We start from the raw sequence: 19,044 nt of genomic DNA, 5'->3' as shown, positions 1-19,044 counted from the left end.
GTTTCTTTTCTACTCAAATGCAACTTGCTTTATAAGACCGACTTCCCAAGTGCTCTCTGCTTACGAGCTCAAGTGGGAGTGAGGTTGGAAGTTGCATAAATTGACACCGAGCGAGTCCGGTAATGATATTCACATAATTTAATCCATCTTTCACCCTAGCTACCTAGTTAATCTAGCGTATGTTCCAATGGGTGACAGTGGATGCATGCATGCTGACACGAAACCGGTTTTCATCTCGGTAAAGCTCACATCAGTCTGCCACAAAGCCCATGGTTTCCCGTCCTGCCACGCCCTGCAGTTTTGGACGCTACTGAATTGTCATGTACCGTCGCGACGCCAAAGCAACGCAAAGTTACCTTATTATTACACACCACCTTTGCATTAGTTTACACTTTAGAGAGACCGTGGCATATGTTACTCCTACAACTTAGTTTTATTTTATATATGTTTGTGTACGCTAATTGGCCGGAGAGAGCCCATTGATTCATGGGTCACGCCCACCGGATCTTTGGGCCACGCTGTTGGCGTTACACGCGTGACGCACCAGGAGGATCGATTGCACGTAAACGACGCCACATGCCATCAAGCTTACTCAGCTTGTCATAAAATAAAAGAAGAAGAAAGCTTTCTCAGCCACTTTTTTTTAGTCGAAAAAAAGCCACTTGTTTTTTTTTTCCAACTCTGTTCCCTTGAGCTTATTCAGCACTACTTTTCAGCCATGTAATAGTATTTTTCTCTCATAACATTTCAGCATAAATATCAGCATAAGCTAAATTTAAGAAAGAAACGTTTCCTTTATTTATTCATTGTTCAGAATTCCAGGTGTATGGAAGTGACAAATGATTGGGAATCATCAACCCCATACGCTTCGACACCGGTTCCAAGACGAATCTGGTGCAGTGCGGTGCAGCCGCCAACAAACCCAGTAGTAGTAACATCTTGTTGGTGAGTTCGTTAAGCACAGGGGCTGATAAACCTGGGTGCTAAACTGGACACCTCCTCATGTGTGGTGGTACTGTGGTCTAGAGGCCTGTTTCAATCACCTAGGATTAGTTGGGGCCAGTTTGGATGCCAAATTTTTTGGCAAAACACTACTGTAGCATTTCATTGTTATTTGGTAATTAGTGTCCAATTATAGTTTAATTAGGCTTAAAAGATTCGTCTCGTGGATTTCGTCTAAACTGTGTAATTAGTTTTATTTTTTATTTATATTTAATGCTTCATGCATATGTCCAAAGATTCGATGTGACGGGGAATCTTGAAAAATTTGGCATTTTAGAGTGCAACTAAACAGGGCCTTGTTAGGTTTCTAGACTATTTAGATCACCTATATGAGTATATGACTCGAGTCGTTGTTAATTTACAAGCTGCTACGACTAACTGTTAGACCGTCTTCAACGACCCAAAATATAAGTCATATTCGTTCTTTAGATAGCGCTACAGGCAAATAGTTTAATACCTACTTTTGGTCTTCTCCAACAACAAGACCTAAAAGACAAATTTTTCTGCAACATGGGTATCCAGGAAAGAGGATACTCAGATTTGGGTTATGCCTCTCCTGACACCCAAAATGGATATTCCATATAGATACTCTGTTGAAAGGTATAAGTATTGTGTTGGAGACCTATTTTGAGTTTAGGTTCCGCAATGGGTCTCCTATTGGAGACAGCCTTAGATGCATAAAGTTGAGATGGCTGTGAAGTTCAATCTTATGACATTTGAATACATTAAACAGTACTCTCTTCCACAAGAGAATAGAATTATGGGATTCGGGCTATTCAGACCGGTCAAGTTTGACTAAGTTTATACTAAATAGTATTAGTATTTATGCCTTCAAGTAAATTTATTGCTAAAATATATTCTATAACTAATCTAACGATACTTATTTCGTATTATGAATGTTAGTACTTTTTATATAAATTTAGTCAAAACTCTAGATGGTTGATTCCTCGAAAAACGAGAATTGCATTCTTTTGTGGATAGAGAAAGTAGTTATTAGAGCATCTTCACCGGTTCTCCAATATCTATTATCAATACGTATGTATTGGATAGCCCAATATTATTTTTGTGAATATTAGGAGAGTTGTTGAAGCAGTACCCTAATATGTATCCCCTGATACTCATATGGAAGGAAAGTGAAATTTGGGTGGTGGTTCTCATGGTATTAGGGGTGATACAACTCTCCTTTGTTTGAGGAGGGATGAGAAAAATATTGATGACCACAATAAAAAGGATATATCGACGAACTGCTAGAGCAGGAGAAAAGCACAATTATTCCTATTATAACAGTCTAATATAATAGTTTTATGGGAATATGAAAATGTATTAGGGAACTGATGGAGACACTCCTAGGCCACTTTAACTTCTCTTTACCAACTACTAGTAGATTAGGTGTTCGGCATTGCTGTGCTAAGGACGTTCATCTGGACGCTGCCGTTGATAGGCCACGACACCAGCCAAACGGTCTAAATCTTGCGTATCCACTCGCCTTCAACCTTATCTGCTCGTGAGCCCGTCGTTCATTCCTCTCCATTCACTGCACAACCGCCGCGTCCGCACCGCTGCATGCGTGCTCCAGCGCGACAACACTACCGTGGCACTTTGCCCCGTGCGTGCTCCAGAATGACCACACCGCCGTGCCACTGTGCCTGATCAGCCACTGTCCTCTCTCTCACCACGCTCCAGCACCGCCGCCCGCCATCCTTCCTCTCCACCGTGCCATCTGCCCGCCGCGGCATACTCCATCGCATCGGCCTCCTTTTCCATCGGAGTGGCCTTCTCATCCGGAGTTGTGCGCCACTTCATGACATTGAGCTCTGCACCGGTGTCGAGCTCCGCATGGACGAGCCTCCAATCATCCAAGCAACAAGTAGATGTTGCGCTGAAAACACATGTTGCAAGCGTATGTTTCAAGTGTTTCAGATGTTTCAGAGGTATGATGCAAGTGTTTCGTATGGATGTTGCAAAAGTAGATCAGGATATTGCATATGTTGCAATGGTTGTACACGTATGTTGAAAACTTTTGTTCCCAATGTTTCATCTGTTTTTTAGACGTATAAGTATGTTTATCTAGATGTTGCATATGTTTCACACATATGTTGCAAGTGTTTTATCTAGATGTTGCAGTATGTTTGTAATGGTTTTCAAGTGTTTTTAGGTGTTTTTGTAATTGTTTCAGACTCATGTTTGAATTGTTTCATCTGTCTTCAGACGTATATTGTAAATATTATATTTGTATGTTTCAAAAGTAAATTAAATGTTGTATATGTTGCAATGTGACCCACCTGCTATAGCTACCGGAGAGGGCGGGGGTGTCTGGCGGAGGTGCAGACACCCTGTAGGGTCGGGTGAGCACAGACACCACGTCGGATCGGTCGGGGTGCAAGCGCGGGCATCCGTCCGACCGCGCTAGCAATACCATCATGTGTTAGTTATTGTGAACTAAAAACTAATCTATCTACTAGTACTCCTATTTAGATGGACTAGCGGTTAGTCCTGGTAATCAAACACGTCTCGGAGAAAAACCGAACGGACATCAAGTCACCAAGTGCAGTTATCTCGTCCATCACTGATCTTCGGAGATTGGAACAAAGATCTCCCTGTGCCGGACTGCCGGAGCCTGGGCCGTGTGGCTGCGACGCCGCGACCTCCCAGCGCACACACGCCACTCTGATTGCAACTCCGGTAAATGACAGCAGACCGGAAGAATATCGTGTGGCCGGACGGACATGTGGCCCTCCCGGGCTTGGTTGGCCGCTTGGGCCAGACCCACAGACACAAGCGAGCTCCCTGAACCACAAGCGCCCCTCCAAATTGCAGACTGAACGAAACGACCAAGCCAGAGAGGCACAACATCTGTGGACTCTCTCTTTCCTTGTGAGATCTTCTGAATCAAATTTCTGCGTCGTCACCGAGTGTGGGATTCAGGCCACATAAGCTCTTTTTTTTAAAAGAGAGAGAGAGAGAGAGAGAAAAGATTCAGACTACATGAGTAGTGAGTGCATGACGACCAGAAATACGCGGCAAACTTGAAAGCGTACCATCGTGTTCTGCAACGGCGAACGATCTACGGATAAGTTTTGTGACGCTAAAACCGTCTCGTAGCAGGAAAACCAAGCAGGCCGCCTCGCGGAAAACGCTCCCGTCGCCCGTATTTCCGCGCTGACCTGCGCACGCTGACGCGCCTGCACAGCTTGACGAACTCGGCACCCTCGAATTCAGAAAGGAGGGAAGGGGGGAAAAATCGCCTGCCACAAGAAAACCAGTGGTGGCAGACGAGCCGGGGGAGCGTGCGGCGGGGGAGGAGCAGGGCACACGGCGCCCAGCAGCCGGGGGTCGGCGTCGCCGTCGCGGCGGGCCGAGTCGTGCCGTGCGCCCGCGCGCGATCAAATTCTTGGAGGTGGAGGCGCGTCTGCGGGTGGGTAGGAGCGGTGGTCCAGGAGGCGAAAAGGATCGCTCCGCAAGGTGCAAGTGGCCCGGCCGACCCTTCCGATCGATCCTGCTTTCTCGGAGGCGGGGCAATGGTCGTGGTCGTGGCCATGGATGCTCCTCCGGCCAGCTGGCGTCAGGGTGGTCCCACCCGGAGATTAACAGCTTCCATCGATGGGGCGACTGTGACGACGTTGAGAACAGTTCCGGCTTCCATCGATTGTCGTCTTAGTCAGCTGACGGATTTGCACAATCCTTTTGGGCACTTACCCTAGATCCATTATTGCTACTGTGTGGACTCAACACCAGCAGAGATGTTGTCAAAAAAAAAAAAAAAAACCACCTGCAGAGATAGAGATGGAATTTTGTGGTCATACTGAAAGGCTAGACATGAGCCGAGCCTGGAATCTGGGTTGATAAGAACATGTTCAAAATATCATAGCATCAGGCCTGAAAGATCAAGCCAGATATACATACATCAAATCCCTCGGAAGCATGTCGTGCTACTAGTAGACAATCCATTTCAAAGCTGAGCTACTGCAACAACCAAATAAGTGGTCCTTACAACTTACAAGGAGCAGCTGACAGATTCCCCTAGACAGTTTCACGGGAGACAATTATTGTCTGCTCGGGATTCAGCGAGCTAAATTAGACCGACACGCATCATGCTAAAAGGATACAGCCCACCGTGGCTTTCAAACGTCCAGGTTAAGGAATCGTCAAGCGCACCACTGTGGTCCAGAATTCCGGGATCTCAAGGCGAGATCGTCACTGAATGGCATGCTATAAATGGAGTTGCCGCTTGGTGGGAGCACTGCTGCACCATCACCTTCCTTGTCTGCACAGTTCACCAATTTGCTTTACCAAGTGATGGGTACAAATCGAACATGACTAGAATAAAATGACATGTGTGCACAAAGCAATAATCTGCGGTCCTTCAATCATCGAGAGTGAAATGAAGTAGCACTAGTGAGCAGAAGGATAAGTACACGTACCTTCTGGTTGAGCGTGTGGCGCGTCTAACTGGACCACTGTCTGCTGAGTCCTCTACAACGGGATCTCTGGTTTTCTTTGGCCTTGACCGTGGCATGCCTACATAATACATGAAAGATGAGTTCATTAAGAAACTTATGTGTTCGTTGTGTGGATAACAAAGCTGGAATCACGAGGTCACCTTTGCGAACAGGTTGTGTGGATTGAATCTCTTCACCGCCACCTTCTGATCCTGTAAGTGGGGGTGATGTCTGAGAATTCTCTGTACTAGTATTTGCACTGTGTTCTGGCATGTTCTCCTTATATTCGGTGCTGCTATCCACCAAAGGATCTGCAACAGGATCTCCGGTTTTCTTTGGCCTTAACCGTGACACGCCTGCATGATACATGAAACATGAGTTCCTTAAGAAACTTGATGTGTTCATGTTGTGTGGATATCAAAGCTAGAATCATGAGCCACCTTTGGGAACAGATTGTGTTGATTGAACCTCTCCAGCGTCACCTGATTCTGTAAGTGGGGCTGATGTCTGAGAATTCTCCGTACTAGTATCCGCACTGTGTTCTGGCGTGTTCTCCTTATATTCGGTGCTCCTATCCACCAAAGGATCTGAAACGGGATCTCTGGTTTTCTTTGCCCTTGACCGTGACACGCCTGCGTGATACATGAAAGATGAGTTCCTTAAGAAACTTGATGTGTTCGTGTTGTGTGGATAACTGGATATCAAAGCTTGAATCATGAGTCACCTTTGCGAACAGGTTGTGTTGATTCGATCTCTCCAGCGCCACCTGATTCTGTAACTGGGGGTGATGTCTGAAAATTCTCTGTACTAGTATGGTCACTGCATTCTGGCGTGTTCTCCGTATGTTCGGTGCTGCTATCCACCGAAGGATCAACTACCTCGCTAGTTTCTTCTGCCACGGACACATAAATAGACAGGTCAGACCATCTGTGCAAGAGAAACAGTGATACTACCATCTAATGCACAGAACATAAACAGCTATATAGCATCACATAGTCGACTTTAGCAGTTATGTAGCAAAGAGGATAAGGAGCATCAGGAGGAAATGAAAACTCTTCTACTTACCTTCAGCGGAATTCCCACTGTTCTGACTAACTTCCTTAGTAGCCAGAAATTCATCAAGCGAGCCAATTCTCTGTCTGTGTGCCTCAGCATTTCTTGTTGTTTCCTCCTGTTCTTTCTTTTCCTGATGAACCTTGCTAAGTTTCTCCTCAAATTCCTCAATGCAAACTTTTAGCTCAGGTTTCGCAAACTTCTTGCACTGATTGGTGGAATCACCATAGATAAGTAAGTGAAAAAAAGGATTGTTCATAAATTTAGTGATGCTTTATTAAACCAAACTGAAGCCTACACAAACATCAAGGCTGTGCTACCAACCTTTGATATTACACTTCTGAAATGGTTCATCACAGAATCTTCAGACAAGGCATGCTCAAACATCTTAAAATTATCAAGGAGTTTTTTCACGCCCTTTTCAGTGAAGGTTAGCTGAGAAAGGCAATAAGAGATATACTCCCACTGTCTGACATCTGAAACACATGCAAAGAAAGAGTCAAGCATCTGAGAAATGTTAAAATGCATGTCTTACAGCACAATTGTCTTGAGAAAACAAAGAATTAAATGACTGAAACAAAGAAATGAGTGTTAACTTTTAATATAGCTAAAATGTAGACATCAATAACAGGTGCAAGAGTGTCAAAAAAGAGCAACTTGATCTCATCTTATTTCTTATATGTGCAATGTTCTCTCCTTTCTATTTTATATAATGCAGTAATGTTTCTCTCCTATGCTGTTGCAAATTTCTTACTCTTACCACCTTTTTGTTCACAATAAATTGCCACTTCCTCAACACTGAGGCATGCTCTTTCCCTAAGTACCTTATTAACATTAGGTACAAGCACCCACTTAGCTAGGTATCAAACCAACTTTATGCAAATCATGACTTCCTTAGTATGCATGCTGGTCAAATGTGACAAGTACTAGCAAACAGATGGGGCACTATTTATTCTATTGAAGGCATAAGCATAGTACCATTTACTCCAGCAAACCTATTGCACAGCTTATCCACAAGAGCTTCCATTTGTTTGTCCTGGGATCACAATTGCAACAGTATATAGTTACTAACAAGTAATGTGGAGTATGCTAACAGCATGCAAACGAGTGAAGCATTAAACATTATACCTTCTTAATTGAATTAATTAAGAACTGCATAATATTGCAAAAGGTTTCTTCTTTCAGGTGTTGATTGCACAGTCTACCCAAGATATCCGGAAGAAGATTATAAATTGGGTTGCTTCCTTCAGAGGCCACCAATAAAAAAGAAGCAAATTTGTTAGATAGAAGTGAAACTCTAGTATTCAAGTTAGTCAACCAATGTTTCTGACACATGTTTCCATACCTTTTTTTGACAACTCATGAAAGAAGAGTTTTGCCAGGCTTGATATCCTCTCATCTTCATCTTCTATTCTTACAGTCATTTCATTTATATACCCTTTAACCTACAAAAGATTTTCAAAGTGACTGAAAAATAACAGAATGGTGGGAAGGAGAGGAGCGGAGAGAGAGAGACCTTCATCATATCATTCAATATAAGATGAGAAATGACCAGCACAGCGTTCTTCCTCACTGACACTGAAGGATCACGTAACCGGGCATATATATACTCTGTCCAAGGTTCTAAGAGGTTTGGGAAGCGAACTGCTAAATCGCCAAGCGCTATGGTGCAATTGGATCGGACAATTTCAGAAGGTGCACTTTCAGCAACAGTAAACAAGATTTGAAGATTTGCTTCGCTGAAAGTTGAGTATTTAATGTGAGGGAGTGCTTTCATGAAATGCTCATCGGTCCACAATAATGAGCAACTAGAGTCATGTGAAAGAAAAAAAAAAACTTACCAGAACTCTGCATCGATGATCATTAGCCTGCAAAGAGCAAGCATTGCAGAAGCTTGTAGGTCTGGGAACTAGATTCAAAAGAGAAGAAATTAGTAACTGTAGAAAGTAACAAGAAAAACATGTTTAAATGAAATACAGGAAGCCCAATAGACTATAAACCTTTTGCAGCAATGTAAGATTCCTGCAGAGTTTTGAGAGAAATGGCCCACAATGTCCTATGAGATTCTTTTCAGAAGAACAGCAAACAATTTCCTTTTCTGCTCTTTCAGCAAGGGACTCGATTGCAATGTCTATGGTTGCACCAAGTCCCAGTTCGGCATTTATGCCTTGTGCCTGTTACACAATAAAGCACAACCTGAACTTAACTGAAACAATGACAAGTAAAAAGTGACAAGTTCAGAAAGGACAGAGATTTAGCAGTCAAGCCAGAATTACCTCTGAACTTTTAGACACGTCAGACTGGAGATCCTCAGTGGTGGACTGAGATTTTTCATTCTTCCGTATCTGTTTCTGAATTTTCCTAACGGAATTCTCAATGTACACCAGATGATTTAGTGCTATATGGCTAATAACAAAAAGAAATCTACCCAGCTTTGAAGGTGATACTGATGACAGAGAGGCATCATTCTCAGTTTCATCTCCATTTGACACATCCTTGGTTCCTAAAACACTGAATACAGAACTGAGGGACTTCTTTGCAGTCTCGGTAGCAAAAATTTCAGGTGCAGAGTGTAGGGTATAGATGGTGCTTATAGCTTTATCTGCAGCTCCGTACCATATTTTCTCAGGAATTGAGAAGCTTGTTACCAAACCTTGCAATGCAGCAAATACTCTACTATTAGTATTTAACAGTTTGCCCTTGTCTTCATCTGATAATCTCTGCAAAGCAAGACATGCAGTTCTAGCAAGCAGAGGCTCCTCCTTAGCCCAGCGTCCAAACCCAATGTCAATAATATCTTGCAAGTGAGTACCCAGAATGCTGGGAGACGACTTAGCAGCCATACAAAGAATTGATAGAGCTCCACGGCTTTGCACTGGTCTCACTCCGTTTATGTTAAAGCAAAAATAGTCCCACAGTGCTGATACCTGCAAGAAGCGACAGGTCACAGAAAATATCCTCTGAAGCAACATAAGATATCATTGAACTGAAGTAATATAATCCAACAAAAATGGTTATATTTGGGAAGCTAAGCTATATATGACTACAGTAATCGAAGAAAGAAAGACAACAAATCAGTAGACATGGAAAAATTCCAATTCCTTCTGTAATTCCAATTCATATTTATAGATGTCAATAATTAGGATCTTGAAGAAGCAAGCATCTTAATTGCTCCAATCTGAAAAACTCTGGTGCTCAGTCAGTTTCAAATGTGTCGCCACATTTATTTTTTCTTTACAACTGAATTATATTTTAATCACCAAACTGCTCAGTTACTTTAGCTGGAACTAACAAATAATCACACTCAAAGTGGTAGCCAAAGCAAATTTGATAGGGAAAGAAGGGCGCACCGTGCTGGATGAAATTTCTACTTTTGAAACTAAGGAACTAACTAAGCTCTCGAGAGCAGCAAGGTCACCAATGCTACAATCAATGGCAAGGTCTAACAAACGTTTCGCCGTTTCTGTTGGGCTTTTCCTTGTGTATAAAATAATGAATGCACTCTCCACCGCTTCATATATTGACTTATCCTGAGAAAATACCTGAAAAATACAAAGGATCAAGGAATATTAACAAATACATAACAAGCACAAAAACCAAAGAGAGTTTTTGGGATATTACCAGAGGTAACATTTTCCTGAGTGCTGCTTCTGATCCTTCGATCTGAAATTGTCTGCATCTCATCAGTAAAAGGATCGTGTTCTCAACATCAGTAGCTGAGGATGATGCCAACAACTGAACAAGAATTGGCATTAACGAAGTTATACACTTTGAAAACCGCAGACCAGCTTCAAGTGATGCAACTAAAGCTCTTATTTGTTCCAAATTTGTTATATCCACAATCGTAGCATCACGATCATTCTGATCCTGACTTGATGCTAAACAGCTATCACTGATACTTTCATCTTGCCCCACGATCACTTCACCAGGCGAACAATCGTTTGCAACCTCATCTTTGTCTGGATTTGAAGGCTCCATTCCTTGTAATTTTTCCTTGTACTTTTCTAGAGTTGCCTCAAAGGTTGTAGTCCTTAACTGAGGCCCAAAAGGGTTGTGTTGCAGCATTGTAATGAGAAGCTGTAGTGCTGATTTTCTCACAATAGCACTTTTGTCCTCCAGTCTCCCTGAAGCAACTGAAGCCACTTCATTCCACAGGCCAATTGAGATAGAATTTTCTTCACAAAGCTCAGACCACACCTGAAGCACACGACTCCTTGTGTATGCTGACACATCCCTACAGCGCTCAATCAAAATCTCTAACATAGCCTGCTTACTTCGAAGCCGAGCATTGCTATCACCCTCAACATCCTTGAAAGCATTTGCAGCCAGCTTTCCCAAAACTCCAACAAGAGCATTTCTGATCTTATATGACTCACCACCAAAGTGAGGTATCAGAACACCGATGTTGGTTGACATAAGCTTTGGCAAACGGTCTGCAAGTTCTACAAGGAATCTCCCAACATTATCAGCACCAACACTATCTCTTGCGTATTCTTTTGGGTCAGCCCGGCCTATTTCCCTAACCAGGGAAATTGCGAGGCTTCCGTCACCAAACTTTTTCTCTGCGGAAGCAACTGCTTCTGCAAGATGAGGAACAGTGAAATCAAATTTGTGGATCAGATGCGAGACAGATGCACTGATTTGAGAAATTCTCTGATGCTTCGTGGCAATTGCTCCAATTATCCGGCACAGGCCATTTCTTGTATCCTCATCTTTTAACACATTTTGATTTTCACAGAGGACAAAAGTACACCTACATATTATGAAAGTGATGTCATTGCAAAAAAAAGTGGGTTACTGGAAAGTACTGTAGTCAGTTTCCAGAACTTACTTTGAAACGAAAGAGAGATATAGTTCATCAGTTCCTCCAGGACCAAAAAGTAGCGAAAGGTCAGCTTCAAGAGAATTAGCAACTAGACTCATGATCCTACCCCTTTGTGCTTCCCAATTCCAAGCATATACATGATTCTTCTTTCGACCGTGCGCTGTCACCTGAGTTCTCATGAAAAAAATAAAGTCAACTCAAAAAACAAGAGCATAGATAATCTGAATAATTGTATCTTCTGCACAAAAGTCACCTTAGCCCCTGTGCCGGTTTCAGCAGCAGATTCCTCCGTGAGAACAATAGAAATGAGAAAGAAGGAGTAGATCTTGAGGGCATTGTGGTGTGAGGCAATGCGATCATTGATTGGGGTAGTATCAGAAGGGGATGACATGGATGCCCGGGAAAGTGAGTCTATGTTGGGTAGAAGGACACTGAGGTTGGAGCGCAAGGTCTCAACGATGTTAAACTTAAGGGCTGGGGGTAAGCAATTGAAATCACGAACAATAGAATAGATGGCATCGAACACCTCCTGTTCCTCGATGCAGAAGAGCTCCTTATCAGAAAGATCAAATGATGCACCTTCAGTTTGAATCAGAATAAGAAAAATAGTCAGTTCACTTAACAAGATCTTTCATTCAAAAAATAAAGCACCGAAACTAGCAGATCTCTATATTTTTTTATAATAACTTTCTAATTGCGCGTTGCCACAGGTTAGAACAGCCAAAATTGTCAATAGTAAGACTATAGCATGAAAATTAAGGGGGAAGGTCTATTCCCATCAAGCAATTGCTAATATTTTGTTTTGACGAAACAGCAATTGCTAATATTACAGAGACGACAATGGAGAATAAAGATTTATGAATAATTAAAATAGCAGGGTTATGTAGTGCCGCTGAGGCAAAACTTATAATAGCTTGTTAGCTGCTCGCACCCACCTTTTCTGAAATCAGATCAAGTTTCTTAACCCCAGACAATTTTAGTGCGGTAAGATACTAAAGCAACTGCAAGACCACCGGTTTCAAAATTGGTTGCAAGCAAGCTCAAACGCTTCTGTGGAAGCGACCGCGAGCATTTGTCTGCAAACTCAATTATTTACATGCACGCACCGAATTGCTTGAGAAAAAAATAGGGATGCCAGGTTGCCAGCTACAGAGTACATCCAAATCAGAAGCCCCGACTAGCACTACTGTCCAACAAAACCCTATTCTAGTGAATTTTAAGCAAGCGACGATCAAAATCTGAATCCAAAACTAGGAATTCTTAACGACTAGTACAAACCGACCAAACAACAAACCCAGCGGCGGCACGTACCCTTTACGAACTCCTCGAGGTCGGCGGCGCGGAGGGTGGCGACGGCGATGGGATTCTGCGGCCGGAGCGAGGGCTCCTCGTTGCCGTCGCCGTCGGTGTCCCGCTCCAGATCCCGCAGGCTCGACGGGAACACGAACGGCGGGGCCATCTCGCCGCAGGCAGACGCCGGCGAGCGGAGGAGGGGGAGGCGGAGGGGTTTGGTTTTGGGCTGGGGAACGGGGAATGGGGAATGGGAGGGGAAGAGTGGCGTGTGTTTCGAAATCGAGAGCGGGAGCCGTGAGATTTCGTGAGGTTGTCCCGACTGTATGACAGCGAGGGCCCACGCGTCACGTGTGAAGGTGGCCCCGTTGAATAGGCGGGGCAGCTCGTGACCTTGTGTTGACTGTTTTTTTAGGTTTTTTTTCTTGAGAAACAGACTGTTTTTTTAGATATAAATGAGCTCATGTTGACTGTTGAGTAAAACCAACTGTTAGGTCGATCGAATAATCAAAATATTCGCGTTTCCAAGTCCTATCAAAAGCTGTGTTAAATTGTTCACGTTTAGAAAGCTCCATCGCTGCAACTTTAAAACTGTGGCAGCTACCATTAATTGTTACTTGCACAATATTATCGGCATGTTCGGCTGGTGCTGAAACAATCGTATACGATCGTGGATTATTACTGCTGGCTGGTTTGGTGTGAGAGAAAAATATTGTTCTGGCTAAAAATTTACTATCGTTTACGACCAAGCGATACTAAGAGGATAGCAGCAGTTGTTATGACTGTGTCGAACACATCAAAATTCTTAATTAACTCAAACATTGTTAATAAATTTTAGAGAAATGCATCACCTGGCAAGATTTAGGCTCGGCTTTCTTTGTTAACAGTAGAGTGTACTTTAAAAGGGTACATACAATGCTTTTAGCTAGCCAGATGCTTCTATCCGCTACAGGTTTTCCTCGTCACGGTGGATACGATATGAGCGCTTATAGGTAGAGTCGCTGCCTAACCAAGCGTCGACGCTAGGTGGCAATTCGACGCGCTCATGCGAAGGCAAGCACTGCCCTGAGAAGCTAATTAACTACCATTGTTGACTTGTTCTTGGACAAAGAAGTGCATATCCCATTGTAAGCTAGAGCATATGTTTTTAAAGTAAAATGCACCAAGGTCCATTAATTTTTAGAGGGATGTCATCTAGGCCCATCAACTCTCAAAATATATTTTTTGGTCCATTGACTTTATGTAATGCACTACAGGTCCATACCAGTTCGAGAGCTTGATAAATTTATATTTAAACCCCTCCCTTTGATACCTCTGTCTCAAAACAGCCCCCACGGTAGCCCGATCAATGGGCGAGCAGCCGTGTTAGGCCACCCACGCCACCGCCGCACGAGCGAGCGGCCAGCCACCCTTGCTGCCTTGCTGGTGCAGCCACGCCGCCACACGGGCACGCAGCAACTACACCAAGCAGCCATGTTGGTGTTGGTCGAGCGGGCGGGCTGTCATGCGAGGCCAGCCCTACCGCCGTCTGTGAGTGAGTGGGTGGCCACACTGCTTGGATTCTTCGTCGCACTGCTTGGCAGCATCATACACTACGTGAAAAACAGTTTGTAGCCATAGGGTTTTTAGGGGCGACTGACATTAGAGCAGTCCCTGCACTGGCGTGCTCGGGCTCCAGCACAGCAGCCGCTCCTATAAATGACACAGTAAGAGCGACTAGTAATACGAGCCACCCCTACAAAGACATCGATTTATGGGGGCAGCTGGTATGCAGAGACGGCTAAATAAAAAAAATTAACTGCCTCCTAAAACAAATTTACCGAGGCAGACACACGGGCTGCGTGCGCCATTTTCCCGCGTCGATGGTGACATCAACTGCAGCGCTGGCCCCACCTCACCTCACTCCCCATGACCAGGAGTATACCACTAGCGCCTCCCATGGTTTCGACAAAACAGCCGATACATGGCACAAAACCAGCGGCCACACCCTCCTGTTGCCACACAAATGGCCACAGAGATCAAAACCACACCTAGATCCGGCCTGCTTCCCTATAACCACGCTGCCCCTTCAGTGAACGCATGCATCCACGCATGCAACTGGCCCCATCTTGCCTTGGCACCTTGTAAGTGTAATCAAACTCTATTGTGGGTTTTGGCATTGATGACCACCAAATTAGAGAACTAATGAGATTTATCGAGATGACAAGCAGGGAATCAAAAAATAAAGATGATGTACAGGTTGCAGGTGTCCTAATTACAAAAGGTGGCCAGATCTAGCTCAAAGGAAGTTTAAATTCTTTCATATTTTAAAATTGAGTTTAGGGAAAGCCGTACTATTAAGAGGAATTTTAGGACAGCTGGTCAACTGTTGAACCAGATGCTCAAATTCATAGATTTACATCCTCCCACCTAGTCAAAATAGCCAGCCAAATTTCATATCATTTTACCTGTTTTGGCTAGGGCGGCAGTGCCACCCTTAACGGACCGTTGGGCTTGAGGGGTATTTATACCCTTTAGGCCCGACCCACAACGGTCATCTTCTTCACTCAGTCATTCTGCTCGAAACAAGACAACCAAAGCTCACTTCTCTTCTCCATTATTGCTCCACTATCCCTCAAGCAAATCCTTGATTCCAACCATCAAAACTTAAGAGAAAAGGCAGTAAAACTCAATTGAAGAGCAGATCCACCGATTCTCAAAGTCTAAGAGCATTTGGTTCACGTTTGGCCGGTGGTTCTAGGGTTTGTTACTGTTGGAGCTTGCTCCTAGCTAGCTAGGCGTCGCCCTTGCACTTGCTAACTCATGTGACAGCCTTGGGAGGTTTATAACCTCATTTAAAAGCTAAGAAATCACCTCTTACCTCAAGAGTTCACTCTCTTAATTTAAGAACTAGGGTAAGGCAAGCCTTTGTGGCAAGCCCAAGCCTTTTGTAGCTTCCTCAACAACGTGGACCTAGGCAAACCTTTATGGTGAGCTAAACCATAGGATAAATCTTATGTTTTACGTGTTTCATCTTGTTTACTTGCTGTTTTAGCTCATTGCTAGCTGTTGTTGGGGTTTAGTTGCTTGATCCACTCTTGTGTGGAGTTTCTATGGTATTTAGTCTTCAAACTAGATCTTGTCTTTCTATTACAGAAGTAAGCAGCTAGTGGGGTCAGGTTTATCTCTGTAAAATCTCAACTGTATTAGATTTATATTCGTAGATCGACAGTGCCGCCCTCTGTTCTAACAAAGTTTTGAGTTGAATATTTATAGGCCTATTCACCCCCCCTCTAGGCCTTCTTTAACTTCCTATATATCCTACAAGTGGTATCAGAGCGAGGTTACTTCGTATACGCTTCACCGCGTGAAGTATGGAAGAAGGAGGAGGTTCGAGGACCATTCGCAATGCGGATACAAGTGGTGTGCACGTCGAGGATGTCGGCGGCAGTAGCGAGCTATCCTTGTCGATAGCAAGTGACGCCACCATCAAAGAACCCAAGACCACTGATGCCGAAAGAAGAAAGGCAAGAAATGAAAGAAAAGCCTCCAAGATCGCAACAAGAGAAGCTAGAGAAAAGAAGAAGGAAGAGCAATGGCTTAAAGACAAGAAGAAGAGAAAAGAAGCTAGAAGAATCATAAGAGAGGCAAGAGCCAAGAGAAGGGCAGCAAGAGCTCAAGAGCAAGAGAAGAATGAGTATGATGCATCATCTAATGAGCTCTCTAGTAGCTCGGATGACGGAGATGATGATATGTCATACCATGCTTCAAAAGATAGCAAGAATGTGAAGAGCAAGGACAAGAAGAAGGATAGCGATGACAAGGGCAACAACAAGAAGAAGAAGAAATATGCCGTCGTATCCTTTAATTATTCTTATTTGTCTAACCATAATAAAAGGTCCTTTATCAATGTATCCATGGACAAGTTGCCTTATTTTGATGGGACAAACTTCGCCAAGTGGAAGCACTTGATGAGCGTCTATCTTGTAGGTGTTCACCCCAGTCTTTGGGAGATTATGGTGAATAGATTGCAGCCACCAGAAGATCCCGAAGTGCCAACAAATGAAGAGTTAGCTGCTGTCCATCTCAATGGCCAAGCCACACGCATTCTTCTTAGTGCCTTGGATGGAAATGAGTGCAACCGAGTGATGAATGTCAATGTTGTAAAATAGATTTGGGACACTTTGCATCTAGCACATGAAGGTGTTGATAAAGTGAGGAAAGTAAAGATTGATTTGTTGATGGCTAAGCTCAATAGGTTAGTGATTGTTGATGGAGAGGGGCCATAAGAGATGTTTGATAGATTGATGACCTTGGTGGGTAAGATTAGAGGCTATGGATGTGATGAGCTTGATGATCACAAAGTGGTGAAGGTTATGTTGGAAGCCTACTCACCAAGAAATGAGACCGTAGTTACCTTGATTAAAGATAAGAAGTTTGAGCACTTCACACCTAATGATGTGCTTGGAAGATTGTTGACATTTGACATGCAAAGAGAAGAAGCCAATGAGAGGAGAAGACTTAGTGAGTTGCAAGCCAAGCTAGAACGCATGAAAATCAAGAAAGTAGCTCTCAAGGCAAATAAATCAAGCAATCAAGGCATCTCCAACAAGGCAAAGGGCAGCAAGCAAGCATCAACAAGTCAACCCAAGGAAATCAAGCCAACTCCACAAAATGATGATCCAAGTTCATCCTCAAGTGAAGATGAAGATGATGGGGCTGATTACATAAAGATTAATGACATGGCTTTATTCATGAAGAGCTATCACAAGGGGCTAAAAAGAATGGGTATAAAATAGTACAAAGAAGGTTCCCAAATAAGAAGAAGAGGACTTGCTATAATTATGGCAGCACGAAGCACTTTATTGCTAAGTGTCCCTATGACAAGAAAGAAAACAAATACAAGAGGGACAATAATGAAGGTAAGCATGAACACAAAAAGAGATACAAGCAAATGGGAGAGGCACATATCGGGCATGAGTGGAACTCAACTAAGGAGTCAAGTGATGAGGATGTGAAAGTTGCAACTGTGGCCATTCAAAAGCCATCCTCTACACCAAGGCTCTTCAACAACATGTCCGATGATGATGACCACCGCTCCACTCACGTTTGTCTTATGGCAAAGGGTGAAAAGGTAAAACAAAGAGTCAAATCTCCTCCACCTCCTAGTAGTGAACTTAGTGATTCTAGTGATGATGATACTAGTGATGTTGAGAAATATGCTAAATTGACTAAAAAGTTGGATCCAAAGACCAAGCTCTTCATCATAAATCTAATGGAGGAATTAGAGAGTGTCAAAGCTGAGCTAGCCGATAGAGATGAATATCTTGAGGAAACCGAAAAGATGTATATTGGCTACAAGGAAGCTTTTGAGTTAGAGAGAAGTGAGGTGAACTCTTTGAACAAGGCCTTAGCCGAAGAGCAAAGAGAACATGCTCTCACAAAGAAGGCAAATATTACGCTCAATGACATGTATTGTGTCTTAGTTGAAAAGCACAACAAACTTGAGAAGCAATATAATCTTCTATGCGAGAACACCCCACTCCCCTTTAACACAAATGACACTTCTATTCCCTCCACTAGCCAAGGATGTGGAAAATGCTATAATCTTGACTTAAATGTTTATTCCACTAACCTTGCAAACTTAGAGGTTATGAAAAAGGAGATTGCTAGGCTCAATGCTATGTTAGGCAAAAGGTGCATGGAAGGCAAGAAACCTACTGGTGGTAAAGTTAAAAAACCAAAAAGGCCGCAATACAAAGGTGGAAGAAATCCACGCATCAAGGATGGGCTTGAGCACACTCATGGAGGTAAAACCAATGGGAGAAAGGTAATCAATAGATATGAGTGTGTTTAGTTCATGAGCAAAGGGCAGGAAGGTATAGATAGGTCTGCACAGATGGTGGCACAAGGCTAGCCCAGAGCAGCACCGCAGCCTATGGGCGGTAGTGCCACTGTGAAGGGAGGCAGTGCCGCTCCCCATAGAAAAGGGAGGACCACCTTCTCCTCCTCTGCTCATGTCAAGCCCAAGAAGAAGGTGTTTCATCCTAAGCAGGGTGTCCAGAAACCAAAGAAATCTATCTGGGTCACTCCAAATAGATATGCTTATCAACCAAAGGCAAAAGCACCTCAATAATGTTTGAATTCTAACTTTATTTTGCAACACAACAGCAAGGGAGAAGTGTTTGCCAAGTTTGTTGGCAATTATCGAAATTTTTATCATAATGCTTTCATTTGGGTTCCTAAAGTTCTTGTGACTAACATGCAAGGCCCCAAGAATGTTTGGGGACCTAAAACTAGGAACTAAACTTGTGTTGCAGGCATACTCCTCTGGTGGGTCAAGTTGGGTGCTTGACAGCGGCTAAAGATGGCAACGGGGACCCGATCCCCGATTCCCCGCGGGGAATTCCCCTATTAGGGGACAGGGATGGAGTCAAATATGCCCCCACGGGGATC

General features: G+C 43.5%; 1 protein-coding gene across 1 annotated transcript; it reads right to left on the bottom strand.

The window, feature by feature from the left end:
- Window positions 1-4,814: 4,814 nt before the first annotated feature.
- Window positions 4,815-12,851, bottom strand: LOC136533058 (condensin-1 complex subunit CAP-D2-like). The gene is made up of 19 exons (XM_066525625.1): window positions 12,631-12,851; window positions 11,573-11,898; window positions 11,326-11,486; window positions 10,116-11,247; window positions 9,845-10,036; window positions 8,771-9,421; window positions 8,495-8,668; window positions 8,336-8,403; window positions 8,011-8,233; window positions 7,840-7,939; window positions 7,623-7,738; window positions 7,473-7,530; window positions 6,819-6,970; window positions 6,507-6,702; window positions 6,166-6,333; window positions 5,882-6,073; window positions 5,603-5,797; window positions 5,424-5,520; window positions 4,815-5,266 (listed from the first exon to the last, which is right to left on the bottom strand). The coding sequence occupies exons 1-19, from the start codon at window positions 12,776-12,778 to the stop codon at window positions 5,254-5,256; spliced, it is 4,362 nt and encodes a 1,453-aa protein (XP_066381722.1). The 5' UTR covers window positions 12,779-12,851; the 3' UTR covers window positions 4,815-5,253.
- Window positions 12,852-19,044: the final 6,193 nt, after the last annotated feature.

This window comes from Miscanthus floridulus, unplaced genomic scaffold, assembly GCF_019320115.1.
Source record: "Miscanthus floridulus cultivar M001 unplaced genomic scaffold, ASM1932011v1 fs_776_3_4, whole genome shotgun sequence".
In the NCBI taxonomy this organism is placed as follows: domain Eukaryota; kingdom Viridiplantae; phylum Streptophyta; class Magnoliopsida; order Poales; family Poaceae; genus Miscanthus; species Miscanthus floridulus.
This window is presented reverse-complemented; position numbering and strand designations above follow the sequence as displayed.